This window comes from Triturus cristatus, chromosome 1_2, assembly GCF_964204655.1.
Source record: "Triturus cristatus chromosome 1_2, aTriCri1.1, whole genome shotgun sequence".
NCBI classification, from domain to species: Eukaryota; Metazoa; Chordata; class Amphibia; order Caudata; family Salamandridae; genus Triturus; species Triturus cristatus.
This window is the reverse complement of record NC_140580.1, coordinates 97,194,195-97,211,955: the sequence shown is the minus strand read 5'-3', so window position 1 is coordinate 97,211,955 and position 17,761 is coordinate 97,194,195. Positions and strand designations below refer to the sequence as shown.

The following is a 17,761-nucleotide window of genomic DNA, read 5'->3' as shown; positions in this document are numbered from 1 at the left end:
TGGGGTGCATGCTATTCTAAATGATAAAACTTCTTAATGGTCATACCCGCTCACTCTTTTAAGTTCATTTACTTAAATGTAAGAGGTCTGAACTCACCGAACAAAAAGCAACAGACGTCGAGCTGTCTTAGCAGAGATCCCAACAAAGAATCGTACAAGAAGCCCACCTCCTCAATGGAGACCTAGTGTGCATATGCCATGCACTAACCTCCCCCCCATTTCTGGGCTTCAGCCAGGGAAAAGATAGCTGGGGTAGCCATACTGTGCAAGGACCACATAGAAAAAGGCACCATCAATATCAACAGAGACAAAGAGGGGTGCTATATCAAAATTAAACTACAGCACCCTGGGTTCCCTCTCACACTTTTAAATATATATGTCCCTTATGCAAGACTCCCTCTTACATAAGACACTAATAGAACAACTGTGAGACAGTGGGGACATAATTGTAGGAGGAGACTGTAATCTGGCAAGGGATCCCCACAAGGGTACAAGCAAAAATACTTTTTCTGGCATGGTAGAGATGTTAGCAATCCTCAAGAAGGAGGTCGCAGAAATGGAAGTGGTAGCTGCGTGGCGCTACTTCAACTCTGAAACGAGGAGTTACTCTTTCTCATTTATGTAATTGAAAAATCATGAGGCCTTCTGTAACTTTTTTCTGTCATTATATAGCAAGGGAGAGTAACGCATATCAGACATAAATAGCTACTTAAACAGCTGTGCCTAGGCTGCCCTGTCCCCGGATCAAATAGATGTCCTTTAGACACCCTACTGATTTCAAAGTTGGGGAAAACTCCAGTTGGCTACCTATTGGGGATTTATAAGCTATTTCTTCCCCTTCTGGGAGGCCATATGTTTACACTGTCCTCTTCATTTAGGTAGATCGGACTCCAAATATGTGCGATACTGAAATCACGTTAATCCTTAAAGTGGGCAAAGACCCCATGCAGTGCTCATACTACAGCCCGTTGTGTTTCTCAACCCGGATGCAAAGATATACATGAAAATCCTGGCAATGCGCCTGGAACCCCTTCAACCTAGGCTGATCGACCTCTGTCAAGATGGGTTTATCCATAACAGACAGAAGTGGATAACGTGAGGAGACTGGCCCACAGAAAATATGTCCCAGCTATCATCCTTTTACTCAATGCTGAAAAAGGATTCAACCGGGTCCGCTGAGATTTCCTGGAAGCAGTGCTGAACAAGCATCAACTGAGACGAAGAATTAAGGGTTGGGTCCCCAGTTTGTGAGGTAAGATTAATTACCATCACTCCCACGCCTTCCTGCTACTTAGTGGAACCAGACTGGGATGTTCACTCTCCTGAGTCGTCTTTGGTCTTCCAGTCAAACCCCTGGCTATACAGAACAGGGCCTCAAACTCGGTGACAGACATTTCTTTTGGGGGAGAATCACAGATGGCCTGTCATTTTTGCTGAATCCTTGCTCCTCACCCTGTCCAGCACCTCTTTATCCCTCCCAGCGATGGATGATTCAAAACAGAATGGGTGGTAAGGGAAAGCAAAAAGAAATTGATACACATTGATCGAGCCATCACCGCATCCAGGAGAGCCTTGCAACCTTTTCTTTCCCAATCACTCTTTTCTCCCTGGATCTGATTGTACTCTGGCACCTCTCTAGACTGGACTTCACATGCTTTACACCCCCAGACTGCGGGCCTCTCAGCTTTTTACTGAAACATATAACTTTACACATAATCGAGAGAACATGCCACTTGGCTTGCAACACCTATACATCACCATCCTGGGTCACCCTACACGCTGTCTTACTGAGCTAGACTGGAATCCATAGTATGGTGTATTGACGCACACATGGCGCCTTCAGAGGTGCAGATTGTGCTCCCTCTCCCCTCTATTGCACTGGTTGGGGTTGATTGGGGTGGACGGTAGTTTATAGTTGGAGTGGGTACAATATATCTGTAGAACTGCATGCTTTTAGAAGATGTTAAATAAAAATATTTTAAGGGGAAAAAACTACATAAATCCTGGCTTCATTTCTAACCTGGGCTGCGTTCCTGTTTGATCTTTTTTGTAAAGCAATGCGTCTCTTGCAATGAATCTTTGTAATGTTCTAGTAATAACATTAAGATACATGTAGATAGATCATGATAGCAAATGCATGCCTTCAAAATGGTTACTGTCAAGACAAAACAGTAGATACAGAAGCAAAACTCCATTCCTGAGGCATGAGTCATGTAGGTCAACCAATTTATGTTTAGAAATTTAATGAAAATCAGTCATAAAAACAGGTGTTACAGGTCATTAGTATTATCACACAATATGATTGTACCCAGTGGTGAGTCTTGTTGGCACTTTGTGGCAGATGAGGACTGCTAAACCATTTCAGTCTGTCCATTTATGCACCTGCCCCTGACATATAGAACCTAAATGGTTTCCAGAAGCTTTACAATTGATTACGCAGTGGTGTTACCTCCTCAGTCTTTACCAGATCTTAAAATATGAATTCTCTACTTTGCACACCACCACCTTTATTGGTAGGTGTCAGACCTGACAACTTTAAGGTGGTCTTCCCCAAACATTGTTGCCTGTTTGCCTCACTTTTTTGCTGATTTCTTTTTGTTGGCTTTAGGGTCTGAGCACTTTGCCACTACCAACCAGTGCTAAAGTGCATGTGCTTCTCCCCTTAAAAGTGGTTTGATTGACTATCTCCAATTGGCATATTTAATTAATCTATAAGTCCCTAGTAGAGTGAACTACATGTGCCCAGGGAATGTTAATTAAATACTAGTGGACCTGCAGCACTGGTTCAGTTACCCGCACAAGTAGCACTTTAAACATGTCTTAGGCATTCCACTGCAGAGACTGTTTTGGAGATTTACTGCCATGTCGACTTGGCATTTAAAAACCCTTGCCAAACCTTAAACTTCTCTTTCATTACATATACGTCACCCCGAAGGTAGGCCCTAGGTAGCCCATAGGGCAGGTTGCTGTGTAATTAAAAGGTAGGACATTCACTGTCAAATTGTGCATGTCCTGGTACTGACCCAAATTCGTTTTCCACTACTGTGAGGCCTACCCCTCTCATAGGTTAGCATTGGGAATTCCTAATTATACTTATGAGCTGTCATTCCTGATTGAGAAGAAGTAGATAGGTTGTGTTTCATATCATTGGAATGTTAATGATAAATCCAATTAAGTGGCAAAGTTTAAGTTATCATGACTATTTCAGAAATGCCACTTTTAAAAACATAACAAAGCATAAGTAATACTTGAGGATTCATTCAACTTTCATTCATATTTTAGATTTGTCACCAAGGTGAACACAATTCCACAGAACTCAAATAGGTTTTTTATCACAAAGAATTATTTTTTATGTTAGAATTAATTTCTTGACATATTCAATACATTCCATTAATAGAACATAGAATATTATTCCATAAATCATATCATGTATGGCAACTAGATGACTACTGTCTCATTAAACACAACATATACAGTAGTGTATGACACCTTTTGTGCACAAACATATGGACAGTATAAACAATCAGCCATACATTGAAATCAATTTGTTCATAAAAGTGTAATTCAAAAAAACATCCACTGATAATTGTATACACAAAAGAAGTGTCGTTACGTCGACGTTTCGGTCTCAGACAAGGAAAATCAAATCCACAAGACCATCCTCAGGACGTATGTTGCACCATGAATCTAACATAAAACATATAATATTTACATATTCAGTAAGCAAAATTTATGCAAATTTATAAAAACCTTAGAGTTCAGAATCTGTATCGTCTGCGTAACATTCACTAAGGAAACTAGGTGCTCTTATATACAAAATTCACCCTGTGCCAAAACTAATGAACTCCACCAAAATCAAAGTGAAGTAAAACTAATCTGAAACCCCTGTACTGGGGAAACAGACGATTTTCACACCATAAGTGAAAATAAATCCACCACATAACTGGCGAGTAAAGACCACCACAATATACAAAAATATACAAAAACTTACTCATAAAGACGTCCGGTATTTAAAACCTGTCCTCAGTAGCAGTGTCCTAAAAGACAACCACATCCAACAGTGACTCCAAAGGAATTACAAACGAAAATCACCACAAATCACCATAAGTGAATCTCTACTCCTACTCTTACCTTCTGCCATTTTAACACTGAATCTAAAATCAGAGCACATACATTGCATAAGTAAATAGTGCTCACCCCAATCACCTTCGAGTGATTCGATACAATAGCACAATACCATAGTACTTACAACGAAGCCTGCACACTAGTCTGCACCAATTATCTGCAAAGTGAACACAATAAAATGTAATTACAATACTGTTCACTATTGTACATGAAACACATATCCAAGGTTTAGGAAGTTTTTCAGTTCAAAACTTACTTAGAAGACTTGTTTGCTCCATCGCTCGCTCGCTCGCTCATAGACGCCCTTTAACCTTTTTTTGGCGCTACGTCCTGATACGCTGAAAACATGTCGGCCATCTTAGAACTATAGTTTTTGCCTAACGATCCTTATCAAAACAACTCAATAAATGCGTCTAGTATTGTAAACCATCCACAATACTTAAAGTCTCATATGTTAGCGACAACGATGGCTTATGTATTATAAATAGCATATCGGAGTACATTAATAAACGCATCTGGTACTGCAAAAGCCTCAATGTCTCACGCTTCCTATTCGTGTAGAATCAATGTCTACTTCGTTGTCAACGGCGTCCAATGAATCCTGGGCATTAAGCATAATGAATATTTTTTTTATATGGAAAAACACAAAAAACGACCATTCAACAGGTTAATAAACCCCACTGTCACCAATTATATCAGTCATTTTATCGCCTCATATTCAACTGTATCTGCATGTTCAAATCAAAAGAGTCAACAAATCAGTCCGTTACAAAACGACCAGCTGAAATTAAACTGATACTGTATTGCACATTGGTAATAAACTTTACAAGGTTGCCAGTGTTTGCCACTCTACAAAGGAGTTCAATCCCTTCTCTACAGTTCTAGCTGCCCAAATCTACCTATTTTCCTTCAATGTAAGCAGACGATCCACATTCTGCCTCCGTCTCGTGCTTTTCACAATCTCCAAAACAAACCATTTCATATCTAAAGGGGCATGTTGCTTTTCTAGATAATGTTCCACCAATGATGCAGTGGCAATTTTACAACGAATTCGAGATTGATGTTGGATTATTCGTTTTTTTACTTCCTGTGTTGTTTTTCCTATGTAATACAACAAACACGGGCATTGTTTACAGTAAACGACATTCTTGGTTAAACAGTTAGAGTGCTGTCGCAATATCCATTCCTTTCCATTTAGAATACATGATTTGACCGTAGATGTGGTTGGACAAGCAGCACAATGTCCACATGGATAGTGGCCTACAATAGGCATCAACCCCCATATATTTTGTAATGTAGTGGGGATTGGTTCTTTAGGTGATCCCTCAGATTTCTTGCCCTTTTAAAGGCAAAACGAGGTAACATCAGCTGTGGTTCAATTTTCTGTATCAGATGCCAATTTTTTGTCACTATCTTTTTTATTGAGTTAGACTCAGTTCCAAACGTTGTTACACATGTAATTGATTCCTGTTCATTTTCATGGCCGCTTTTTGTTCGTAGATGAGCCTCTCGATCATAATACCAGGCCCTTTTCAGTGAACGTTTCACCAATCTTTAAGGGTAACTTCTTATTACCAGTTTTGTTTGTAGAACCTTAGCCTCTTTAAAATATTCCTCCCTTTTGGTACAGTTTCGTTTGATGCGTAAAAACTGTCCAAAAGGGAGGTTGTCACGTAAATTATGCGGATGATGACTTGTGTATTTTAAAAGCGTATTTCTTGCCGTGGGCTTAGTAAAAAGACTTGTTGAGAGTTTACCCTCATCATTCCAGATTCGTAAATCCAAAAAGTGTATGGATTGGTTATCACAATCCATTGTAAATTGGAGATTAGTGTCCTGCTCATTTAGCCATATGTGAAATTCTTGTAACATTGAGACAGACCCTTCCCATATCAGACATATATCATCCATATATCGCAGGTGCTTTTTTATCTGGTCACTAAATGGATTGTTGTTATAAATCACTCTTTCTTCAAAAGCGGCTACAAAGAGATTCGCTATATCTGGAGCAAAAATTGCTCCCATGGCGACTCCCTTTATTTGGCCATAGAAGTTTCCATTGAAAATGAAGTAATTTTGCTCCAATGCAATTTTGGCACACTTAACAATAATATCCGTTGGAACCTGATGAGGACATGGTCTTTCATCTAGAATTTCTATGATAACATTCAGAGCTTCTGTTTGAGGTATGCTTGTATATAAGCTTTCTATATCCATTGTCACAAGAATATTTTCTCGTGTATCAAATGATTGTCCTTCTAACTGTGTAATCACACTTGTACTGTCTCGGGTATATGATTTGGTAAGAGCCACATATGGTTTTATGAAAAAATCAACATATTCTGCCAATGGTTGTTAAATCGACTGACATTCCGCCACAATAGGTCTACCGGGGGGGTTAACATTATCCTTATGAATTTTCGGAAGCGTCTAAAACGCCGGTATAGAAAAATCATTTTTATTTAAATAGTCAAATTCTTTTTGGCTTAACTACAGGCCATCACTGCCTGAACTGGTAAGACTAAAAATCTCTGTTCTGATTTTGTCAGTTGGATCTCTTGATAATTGGACATAATGTAGTGCATTATTCAGTTGTCTTAGGGCTTCCATATCGTAATCTGTCTTGTCCTGTACTTTTAAAATCATGGCATTGCTCTACTCTTAGTTGTGTGCTTGCAGCCTGCTCCAAAACATGTCTGGGGTGGGTGGAAGCTGAACGTTGTGCATTCGGTCTAGACCGCCACACACAAAGGAAGGTTAAGTGTGACTGAGTGGCCATCCACATCCTGATGGGTCATCCTGGGCAGGATGGAAGAGAGGAGATTACGCTTACACCTGAATAGGCAGTGTCCTGTCCTCACATACATCGGAACCACCTCATTGCCGCTGCAGTAAGAGACAATCGATGCATCCCCTCGACTGCCTGGTGAAACCTACCGCATCGGCTTTGGAACCAGCGCATCTCTGAACCGGCACATCACATTACCTCGACTGCGGGATCGTACCGACTAATCGCTCGGCTGCACCATGCATCTTGCTGTTGCAACCAGGATCACAGTACTTTTGTTCAGCGGGCCTTGCGTGGCTCCTGTATCTGGCCTGTGCTCCATCAGGGTTGGCCTGAACGTTTGACTTTGCCCCGGTCCAGTGCGACCAGATAACCCCATAGGCCCTTATTGCTTCTAAGCGCAATTTTGACGTTTATTCTTTTAAAAAAAAGATATCTTGGCTTCTACTCTTTGTTGTTTTGGTCTTTTTTTATTTATAGAATTATAATCTATTTTTTTAAACTGGTGTGGAGTCTTTTTGTGATGTTTTCACTGTTACTTTTTGAAGTGCTGCACCAATACTTTACACATTGCCTCTTAAGTTAAGCCTGCCTGCTCTGTGCCAAGCTACCAGAGGGTGAGCACAGGTTAATTTATGGTGTGTATCTGACGTACCCTAACTACGATTGCGGTTCCTGTTTGGACAGAGTGCATACCTCTGCCAACCAGAAACCCAATTTCTAACAGTAGGTTTAAACGTGCATTCAGAATTACCTTTAATTCCAAGGTCAAATTTGCTCAGAAGAATGAAAGCCAATTTTATTGTGCCTATTCCTGTAGTTTCTTGAACATATCTGACCATATTTCCTGTGCTGACAGATTCCCATTAGTTCGCCCTTAATCATAACACTTGAGGTTAAATCCACACCATTACCGTCTTAATATTACCCAATTAGTCTTAAGCCTTCGGGCAGATGTTACCTTCTGACTGAACTCTATGCTATAAGCCTGCTTGCCTGTCAACTTGCACTACTTTAAATGCACTCTTAGGGCCAGATGTCTAAAGCTTTTTTTATGGTTGCGGTCCATTTGTGACCTCAAAAAAGCTTTTTACAAGTACAAAAGGCAAACTGTGATTCGGTAACTTGTTACCAAATCGCAATTTGCGTTTGCTAATAAATACCAATTCGGTATTTGGAAGGGACGTCCCTTCCAAATACCGAATCAGAATGGTATGAATTAATGTTGTGTGACCAAATTACGGTCACAACACAGTATTATTTTACCACCAATTTAAAACTGGTGATAACCCATACGCAAAGGAAAAACAATCACAGACATGGTGGTCTGTTGAACTCAGCAGACCACCATCCCTATGATGGCTGCGATCCCTAATGGGTCTCAAATTACGATCTGTGTCATTAATATGCATGAGGTAGGTCTATTTGTGACCCACTAGGAATTGCTAATGAAACTCATGAGTTTTATACATTAGGAATACCGATGTCCTCTGAAAGAATCGCAGTTAGTAAATCGGTATTCCTAATGTTATTACACCTGGCCCTGAGGATTGTACCCTCTAAAACTGCCCATGTTTAGGCTTCGTGAACAAAGCTTTCTTCACTGTTGTTCCATGCACCTTGTTCTGTCCGGTTCAGTATTTCCTTCATACAGCGCCCAGTTGTATCTTTCCTTCCTTGTTTTTTGAGGCTCCAACTGTGTCTCTGGAGTCTGCTTGGATGATGGTGTGCATAATTTTATTATACTCTACTGCTCACTTCACCGGAATCGGAGCATCATCCGTGTTTTTCCTATGTTAAGCTGCTGGAAATCTTCTGATTTGCCTATTTTTTTTTAAACTGTTCTTATTAAAATTTTTGGTATTTAACAAACAACCGAAACATCAGCAGGTACATTTGGTACAGGACAAGTTCGACATCATGCACATTAAGTATTGCCACCACCAATACAACGGAAGGTACATTCACGTGGTAGCTCCTCCCACATCTCTCCTTCTCGCTCCCATCTCGCATCGGGAATGGTCCAGGCACTTTATACATTCTTAAGGCCTGTGTTATATTGCCTAGCTATTGTGGGTCTAGCGTGGTGTGTTGTCATGTGTGTCCCATCCTCCATCATTTCTAGGCCGTAATAACTCATCCATGGCCACCAAACCGTCCGGAACTTCTTGGCTGATTTGCCATTTTAACCTCTGTGTATTTATCATTCAGTTTGGTGCCAGATCTGCAGACTGTTTCATGCTAGTTTGTACTACTCTATTACTTCCACCATCTATTTAAATGATAGGTCTGTGTTATTAATTGCAATTTTGTGATGTAATAGTGTGTGGTAATTTATATTAGTTTTAATAAGAAAGAAGTCAATGAGTGACATGCTGTGCTTCCAGCATTTTCCTAGATTTTCTTTGTGGACCAGCCCCACATCCTTCACCACACTAGACATTCATAACATGATAGCCCTATAGAAGTCTTGCATATACAGTTACAAGTAAGATCCCCTTCTTCTCACTGCTATTTTTAAGTTGATCAGTTAGCGCTAATAAAGCAGTAATCGTCTTAGTGAATGTACATTTCACACACATTGGAGCTGATGTGGCATATGCCCCTTAAGTGTCTGCCAAGAAGTATTTTGTGTCACGAGTCACGACCATTTCTTCATTACAGGAAACTGAGATAATTGCCAGGCAGCATCTTTCTACTGTCATTTACTATGTTTATGTGCAGCCAAAAAGTAATTAACTGGTTAGAGTGCTTTTGTCATTAATACATCTTTGTCTTGTTTTTTGCAGGTCAAAGAAAGCAAAGAGAAGGAAAAGCTAGAACGGAGGTTGCTGGAGGAACTGTTTAAGATGTTCATGGACTCAGAATCCTTCTACTACAGTTTGACCTATGATTTAACTAACTCTGTACAGAGGCAAAGCACTGGTGACTGCAAGAGCATACCATTATGGAAAGTCGTAAGTACTATTATCTAATCGTTCCATTTGGCCAGTGTTAATTGGCAGTTTAGCTTCAATTCCTAAATCTCCATGAATGACTTGCAACTAGTTAAGTCAGCAGTCAAGTATCAAAGACTGACAGCATTGCTGCATGGCCATCAAACACTATCTCATTTTGTGCAAGGGGAACCAGTACTGAATGATCCTTTGCGTAGTGGTCCTGAACGGTGAAAAATATTAAACTCTTTTTCCTGGTACACCCCATCTAGCGCCTGTGGTTTTCATTTGTTAGATAAGCTGGGACTTGCCTCTCTCCTTTATCAACAAAGTCCACCTATAAACTAGATGTTGTATTCAATTGAAAAGCCGTTCTAAAAAAAATAGACACATAATTACATCAAACACAATCAGTACAGCTAAAAGTAGAACCTCACTCTTTCCAATTTGTTTCCATGCTATCATCATCCATACTGTTTTACTGTCTGAAGTGTACATATCACATCCATTTGACATCAGTTTCCTTAACCTGTAAACTAACTAGTGCAGCATATAAAAAAAATCAAAGATAGCGTAAAATATCAAACCACTGGAACACTCCAATCTGACATTAAAAGGCCTCCACTGGCTGCTTGCATTAAATTTAAAACACAGCATTACACACAGAGTACTCCACTAATGGACCAATCTGCACCCAGACTAGAATCTCTGGATACTAAACCCCCCCACCCCACCCCCCCTTCCCGAAAGGCAACTAAGATTATCCGATGTAGCAGTTCTGGATGTGTCAAAATTCATCAGCAAAAATTATTTTCTGTGGAACTCTCTCCTTCAAAAAGAGCAGGTTGTACTACAATTCCCAAGACAAGCATTTGCAATGCAATAGGTCTCGCATTTACGCGAGTTTGAGCTATTGACATTATAAATGACAATGCCTTTTATTTTTGTTTTTAAATTATAAATAAAAGGCATTGTCATTTACAATGCCACTAGCTTAAACTTGTGTAAATGCGAGACCTATTGCATTGCAAATGCTTGTTGCTTTGTTATATTAGCTGACCCGTTCCGATTTGAAACACCAGTATACATTTAAACGTGTCAAACCTCGGTAAGCACGTACATACATTAATCATGAAAGAAAATAGTGCTCAGCGACTACAATAACGCCGATCGTGTAACACCCCAAGTAAACAATCCAGTCCTGATGGGCGGTCACAAAAGGAGACAGGGCGATAACAAGGAGGGGCTAAGAAGCCTCATATTGAATCGGAAGCCAGCGTTTACCAAAGACAATGCCACCAGCCAATGAAAAATATGGGCGGAGAGTGGGCAAGGCTTCCACACCACTTCCACATCTAACCCTATTACAGCATGCCCCGCAGAGCGGGCAGCGCATGCGCTGCCACGCTAGGCTCCGCAAACAAATTATGGACGGAATGCTGAATAAATCATTCATTCACCCCCAGTCAAGAGATCTGGGTTAAATCCATCATTCTTTTTCTCACCATGCCACCCCAGTTTAGACCCAGCGATATGCAAATCAGTCTTGACCCTGTACCTCATCGAACAGTCCAGACCGAACTGCCAAGACTGGTCCTCCCTGGACTGGAAACAAGCATCCTGGGACCGGTTTCTGGGTATTACCCTTCATCAGCCAGGCTAGCTTGAAACCAGTGGCACAGTGAGCAAGGCTAGGCTCGACCTAAAAAAAAAACACTGGTCCTACCGGGTAAATCACTGAAAGGAAAAGAATCAGGCTGCAGCTCACGATGACTGGTAGAAAACATAGCTACCAAGGATGTGAATCCACAAGGAAAAACCCACAGCTACAAGGTTTGACGTGTACTGTACCAGTACTATTCATCACTGATACATTTGGTGTGGAAAAGGCTTTTAGTTTGCAAGGACTGCATGTAACATTAACATATATGGTTTTTTTTTTCAATGCAACAACAATTTTATTTCAAATGTATAAAGGGCTCTGATGTTGATTAATCTTTTTGTGGTCTTTATATGTGCATATGAGGATACACATATTCTACAACAGGTTAATTGGTGAAAACAAACACAATTTTATGTACAGGACATTAGTGATATACATATTTTTTTTAACTATGATCAGGTACTCAAATGTAATTGGAAAATTGTAGAAAGCAACTAAATGAAAGTCCAGGCTGAAAAGAATTTACAACAGAAGTAAGTGATATAAAGAAGCATTTCGTGGATGTGAAAATTGTGCACAGAACAGATAGAGGGCAGGCAAATGTTAAAGGGAGCCACCTGATCACAGTGCTTATTTACAGTCTTCCAGTTTTCAGCCGCATTATTTAAAAGAAATCTTATATGCCAGATGATTCATTTAAAGCGGGTTATACCTGCAAAACATAATTTCGAAAAATAAGTGGGAATAACAGAATGAAACTATATTATGTTGGGTTACACGTTAGAGACTTTAAAGGCAAACGGAGTAAAGGTTGATATTTTGAAAAGATCTGATTTAATATGTTACCAATCCAAATATAATCAGAGTGACACACTTTATGAAATATTCGATCTTCTAGGGAACAAAATACACAACAACGATTAGTACAAACTGTCAAGAGGATATTATCTCTTTGATTACATTAGGTCAACTGAAAATATGTTTTAAAAGAGAATTAGAACACCAATGGCAAGACTTTTTTGGAGGACGGCATAATGTACATTTAATATACAAACATCACAGAGAGCTCTAATCTAAAGAAATTATATTACCACAAGAATGTCGATGAACAGAAAATTTGGATTCTATGTACTCATGGGGCTTTAGTGTGAAACTTAATTTAATATGTCCATTTGAGTAAGAATAATTAAAATATTTTACATGAGTTGGCTTTGAACTGTCTATAAGATTTGAGACACCTACATATTCCATGTTATCAAACAATAGGGGATTTTGGAAATAAAATAAGAAATAGAATACAAAACAGACTTTGCAGTGATTTACAGGCGAATTAGGGCCTACACCTGTTTATCAATACATATTATTACTGTCAAAATATTTAAAATGTTCTAGCTTTGATTTTTTTAATACCTAAGTTCAGAACATAAAAACAAGTGACTTCTTTGGACTACAAGGACAACTGATCAAGACTTATTGAAGATTATCACATTTAAGAGTGCTATAATGATAGATAATTGATTATTGTGCGCAAAATTAAATAAAAGGGAAATTTTGTTTTTTCTAGATTGATTTTACTTTTAAGATGTTTATTTGAATTAATTCAATAAATATATTGTTTTCGTACATAGGAGAGGTTGGGCATGTAGAAATAATTGAGAACTGTTGGCTGTATATTACCTCTGATGCATCTTCCTGCCAGCCTGGTTTTGGGGGAGTTATACTAGGCCATGACTCTGAATCAGCATCACTTTCTGTTACCTTCATTTGCATACCTGTTTTTAGAACAACGTACTAGAAGAGACACAGAATATCCCTTACAATCTCATTGTTTTAGTTATTGTTGAAGAGGGAAGGATGAGAATGTACCTCCTAGAACAGATTAGGAAGTCTTTGAATGGAGAGAAATTAAATATTCGTCATTTTCCCTACATTGCTAGTAAAGTTAACATTTTGTTTTCAATGGCCTTCTTCTCTGACCCTGAAGATGTTTTTTCTGACTGAAATGCATTGGGCATTCAGAATATAAACATTGTCAATATACATAATGCTATATGGATTGACTTTGGAGATATCGTTATATGAACGTATCATTTGAAGAATAAAGAAACTATTGATTAAATTGAGGTACACAAGACTGTGAACTAAATATGGGATAATTTCATGGGTGTGCGGTCATAAAAGGTGATAAGAATAACATTGAGATTTCATAATATTTAATGAAGTCCCTATCGTATGATGAACAAAAAGATGCAATATGCATCTGGATATCTGACACACAAAGTTGAGATTAGAATATGTCAATGAATGGACCTACCATTTTGGAAGGAAGTTTGAGCCTTCCTCGACAAATGGGTTTAACTGGAAAAGACAAAGCTAATTTTAATAGTTTTGGGAACAAATGTTGGTTACAAGCACAGGAAAATGGAATTAGACATTACTATGAGTGAGAAGTATTACTTGCCTTTTGGTCAGTGTATTTGATTGTTAGAATTTCTGTATTCTATTAATTCTCACCCTCTTTTTTCATTTATTTATTAAAGAAAGTTTAGTTACCTTCATAGACTGTTAGCCTACAAATACAGCTTGCATTTTAGCAAACAAAAGGACTCCCCGACCTGCCCATTCTTATAAAAATTCAAACATAGACACTTGAGATTAGAGTAGAGATATACAGGTATACTGGAAAAGTGTGACCTCAGTTACTCATTATTGAAGTGAGTATACAAGGGAAATTTCAAAACATCTTCCAGCAGTTCCCAGTCATGGCAATTTTGCTAATCTATTCAATAATCTGTTGCCCTCATACAAATATTTTCTTTAAACTTGTTGGAGTATCCAATACTGTCATTAAAAAACATTTAATACAGTTTTGAATGTATTAGTAAAGAAAGACTTTTTTTTGATTCCCCAGTATCAAGTATTTATTTACTTGATGAGTTTTATATAGCGCTAGCTAGACCCTTAGGTATCAGAGCGCTTTTCATGAGGTTCCACATTGCTACAAAGTTACATCAGTTACAAGTTACATTTGTTGCAAGAAAACATTTAAAGAGCATAGAGGACGAGATAGATGGAAGGTAGAAAAGGGTAGTGGGGTAAGGTAAAAGGGTAGGAGAGAGATACAAAGGAAAGTCTGCCCAAAGTCCTGCTGGGTAGGTGACGGCTGAGGGGGAAGTCCACAGCCCATCTCCTCAATAGCTAACAAGGTAGCTCCTCCGGGCATCGGCCAAAATGCTGGGTCTCCAAGGAAACATTTAAAGAGCATAGAGTACGAGATAAATGGAGCGTAGAAGGGTAAGGGGGGGTAGGGTGAAGGAGTAGGGGGGAGATACGGCTAGGTCTCAATGGTCGGTGGCAAGTTCACAGATTCAATGACCAGATGAGTGAGTCAGATGGGGGATATGCTAGAGGTCTGGTCGATGTCCAATTTTTGTCCAAGAGTAGCACATCGTCGTAAAGGACCACTGTGGTGGCCATCTTGGGATCAAGCAAGGGATTCTGCCCCTGGTGTTCCATTCAGCCGGTCCCCATTTATAACTTTCCCCAATATAATCTTTCCCCTATGTATTCTCAGGGGTGTTATTGGACTGCCTGTGCCAGCAGCTCCTCTGGCACTATAGCACTATGCGCCACGTGTTGTCTCCTGTTGTAGTCTGTCTCTTGTGCTTTCCCTGTGCGCGACCTATACCTTGGTGCTGTGTAGGCTCGCATCTTGTGGTTGTCCCACAGTCCTCATCTCTGCTGAGCTCCTGCGTTCGTCTCCTTCCAATGTGGCTACAGTTTACTCCTGGCGACTACTGGGGAGATTGTACTATACCACACTTGCTTGAGGGTCTCTCAATGCGCATTGCTTACTTGGGTAAACACGTGTTTCGGAACATTAGCAGTTCTGTGCACAGAATGATAGTACCCATTCTCCCTGGGGAAATTGTTGAGTGAGGGATCCCCCAAAACTCGTATAATGACTTCTTAAGAAAAGTCATCCTTTTATAATTCCCACTATTACTATGCTAAATTGTTTACAACAGGCAAAGCTCCCTGTGCAGTGTGACCAGATAACTGTCCCACCTGCTTACATCCCCACCAAAAATTAACTGATGTAATCTGTTTCAACACAAAGAGGAGAATAGTATTGTTTGTAAAATTGTTTTCTTAATACCACCATGGTTTATATGCAATTTGTTGATATTTTGGTGGTATAAAATATTTTTCCATTTATCTGCTTGCAATATAAGGCCCGAGTCCTTTCTTAGGCTGTTTGGAAGTTTTTCTTGAGAATTCCGAAATGTGTCTGTAGAGGTTTGTATTTTTTTTTTTTTTTGACAACAAACTTTATTGGCATTTATAAGGACACCGGGGAGCTCGTCCCCATACACGATACCAATATGGATAGAAGAACAGTGAGAATTGGCATCCTTGTTCAACCCCCCCCTGGTAGAGGTTTGTATTTGACAGACAAATCCACTCAGTTCAGAGGCCGGTTAGAGGAATTTTGCAGCAATAGTTAGTAGAGTGGTTGTTCTGCCTGACTTCTTGATGACAGAGATTTAGGTATTGTATTTTATTCTCTTGTTTAGCCCAAATTGCGTTTTATATTCTTGGAATAGTTTTATTTAGTTTGAGTCAAATGTGTATTGGAGTTGTGTGTATTCCACTCTCACATAGCCTTCAAAAGCTTTCGCTTCCTTTATATGATATATATATATATATAGATCTATATGGATTGAGTTTAGGGACCAAGGAACATGGTCAGACCTCTCGTTCATTCTACATCATCCCTGTTACTTGATAGTCCTGCTGTTGATGACCCTATGTATAGGCTCTTTAGCTCTTTCTGCTTGGTTCTGTTACAGTGTGTGCTGCAACTTGAAAGAAACGAGTTAGTTAGATTCCTTACCTTAGAATATCCCCAGGCGTCAGGCTGGATCCGGAAAGATTTTTCGTCAGCAATACCCTTGCGCATCGCTAGGCGTCGTCTGCGGCTCCGCGTCTGTCGTCGGCATCGTGATCGCCGGGATGATGTCGTCGGAGTACTTAGACGCCGCCCTCGCGCGCTGACGTCAGTTCTTCTTTTTTCCGCGGCAGTAAGCACAGAGCCGGGAAGAGTATACCCTTTAGTCACTTTTTGACTAAACTTTTTGAACTTTTTTGGTTCCTCTTTCGAGTCGACCTTAACTCTTGGTGCCGGTAGGGATGCCCGGTTTCAAGCCATGCGACGCCTGTCACCGACTGATGTCGGTTATGGATCAGCACCGTCGGTGTCTCTACTGCCTTGGGACCGACCATGATGGCGAGTCGTGCCCCGACTGCCGGGCCTTGACCGCGAAGGCTAGGCCGGAGCGGTCCTGCAAGCTCCTTGAGATCCGGCAGTCGGCTCCGTGCCGTTCAAGGTCCCGGTCGAGGAGGAGGTCAAGGGACCAGTCTCGGAGCGACAGCCATCACCGCTCGTCGGGTTCGAAGTCCTCGCATTCAGGTAAGTCAAGGCACAGTAAGAAGAAGTCGAAGAGGCGACATCGCTCTTCTGACTCCCCTCGCCGGTCCCGCGACTCGGCTGAGGGTTCGGGTGGCACCACCCGCGCGGCTCCGTTGGAGCCGCAGGAGTCGCATCCGGCCCCATACCCTCCGGTCCCTGGGCCTAATGCGACTCCAAGCGAGATCCGGGACTTATTCGTGGCCATGAGGAGTCTCGCTCCACCGTCGATGCCTGCCGGTGCGCCTTCGGGCCCCGCAGGTCTCACTGGGAGGCCTAGCAAGCCGGCGGTTTTGGCCCCGGCGCCGTCGTCAACTTCGGTCCCGACACCGCAGGCCCCTGTGGGATCCAGGCCTGGATCCCGGTTGACGCAGGTTGACCTTATGACCCCTCCGCCGGCGCCGACTCCTATGGTGCCGTCCCCGGCGCCATCTTCGGACGACGTCGTCCCCAGGCTAAGCCCCGGTCCGGGTCCGGCGTTGGAACGTCTCCGGCGCAGATGGATGAGCAAGTCATCTACCGCCCGACTCCGACCTTTCAGCCTGTCTACCAGGAGTCGGATGACGGGGACGACCGGGAGGGGTCTGAGGACCCTCTGGCACAGCAGTGCCAGTTTGATCAGGACTGGACAGAAGAGCTGGGGGATGCCAGTGGTCTTGACACCTCCCCTGACACTGGCTTCATCTCTCCTCCCTCCGTGGCTACGGAGGAGGGTGCTACCTATTCTGTGCTGCTGCGCAGGGCTGCCGAAGCCCTTCATCTGGAGCTCCCTGCAGTGG

The 17,761-nt window shown here is 41.1% G+C and overlaps 1 protein-coding gene across 2 annotated transcripts in view; it reads left to right on the top strand.

Moving 5' to 3' along the window:
- INPP5F (inositol polyphosphate-5-phosphatase F) overlaps positions 1–17,761 on the top strand; it is a 943,021-nt gene that overhangs the window by 508,484 nt on the left and 416,776 nt on the right. For both annotated transcript variants that reach the window (XM_085602832.1, XM_085602840.1), the window contains exon 6: positions 9,703–9,870. In XM_085602832.1, coding sequence (XP_085458958.1) covers positions 9,703–9,870 — 168 coding nt within the window. The remainder of the gene's footprint in view (positions 1–9,702; positions 9,871–17,761) is intronic.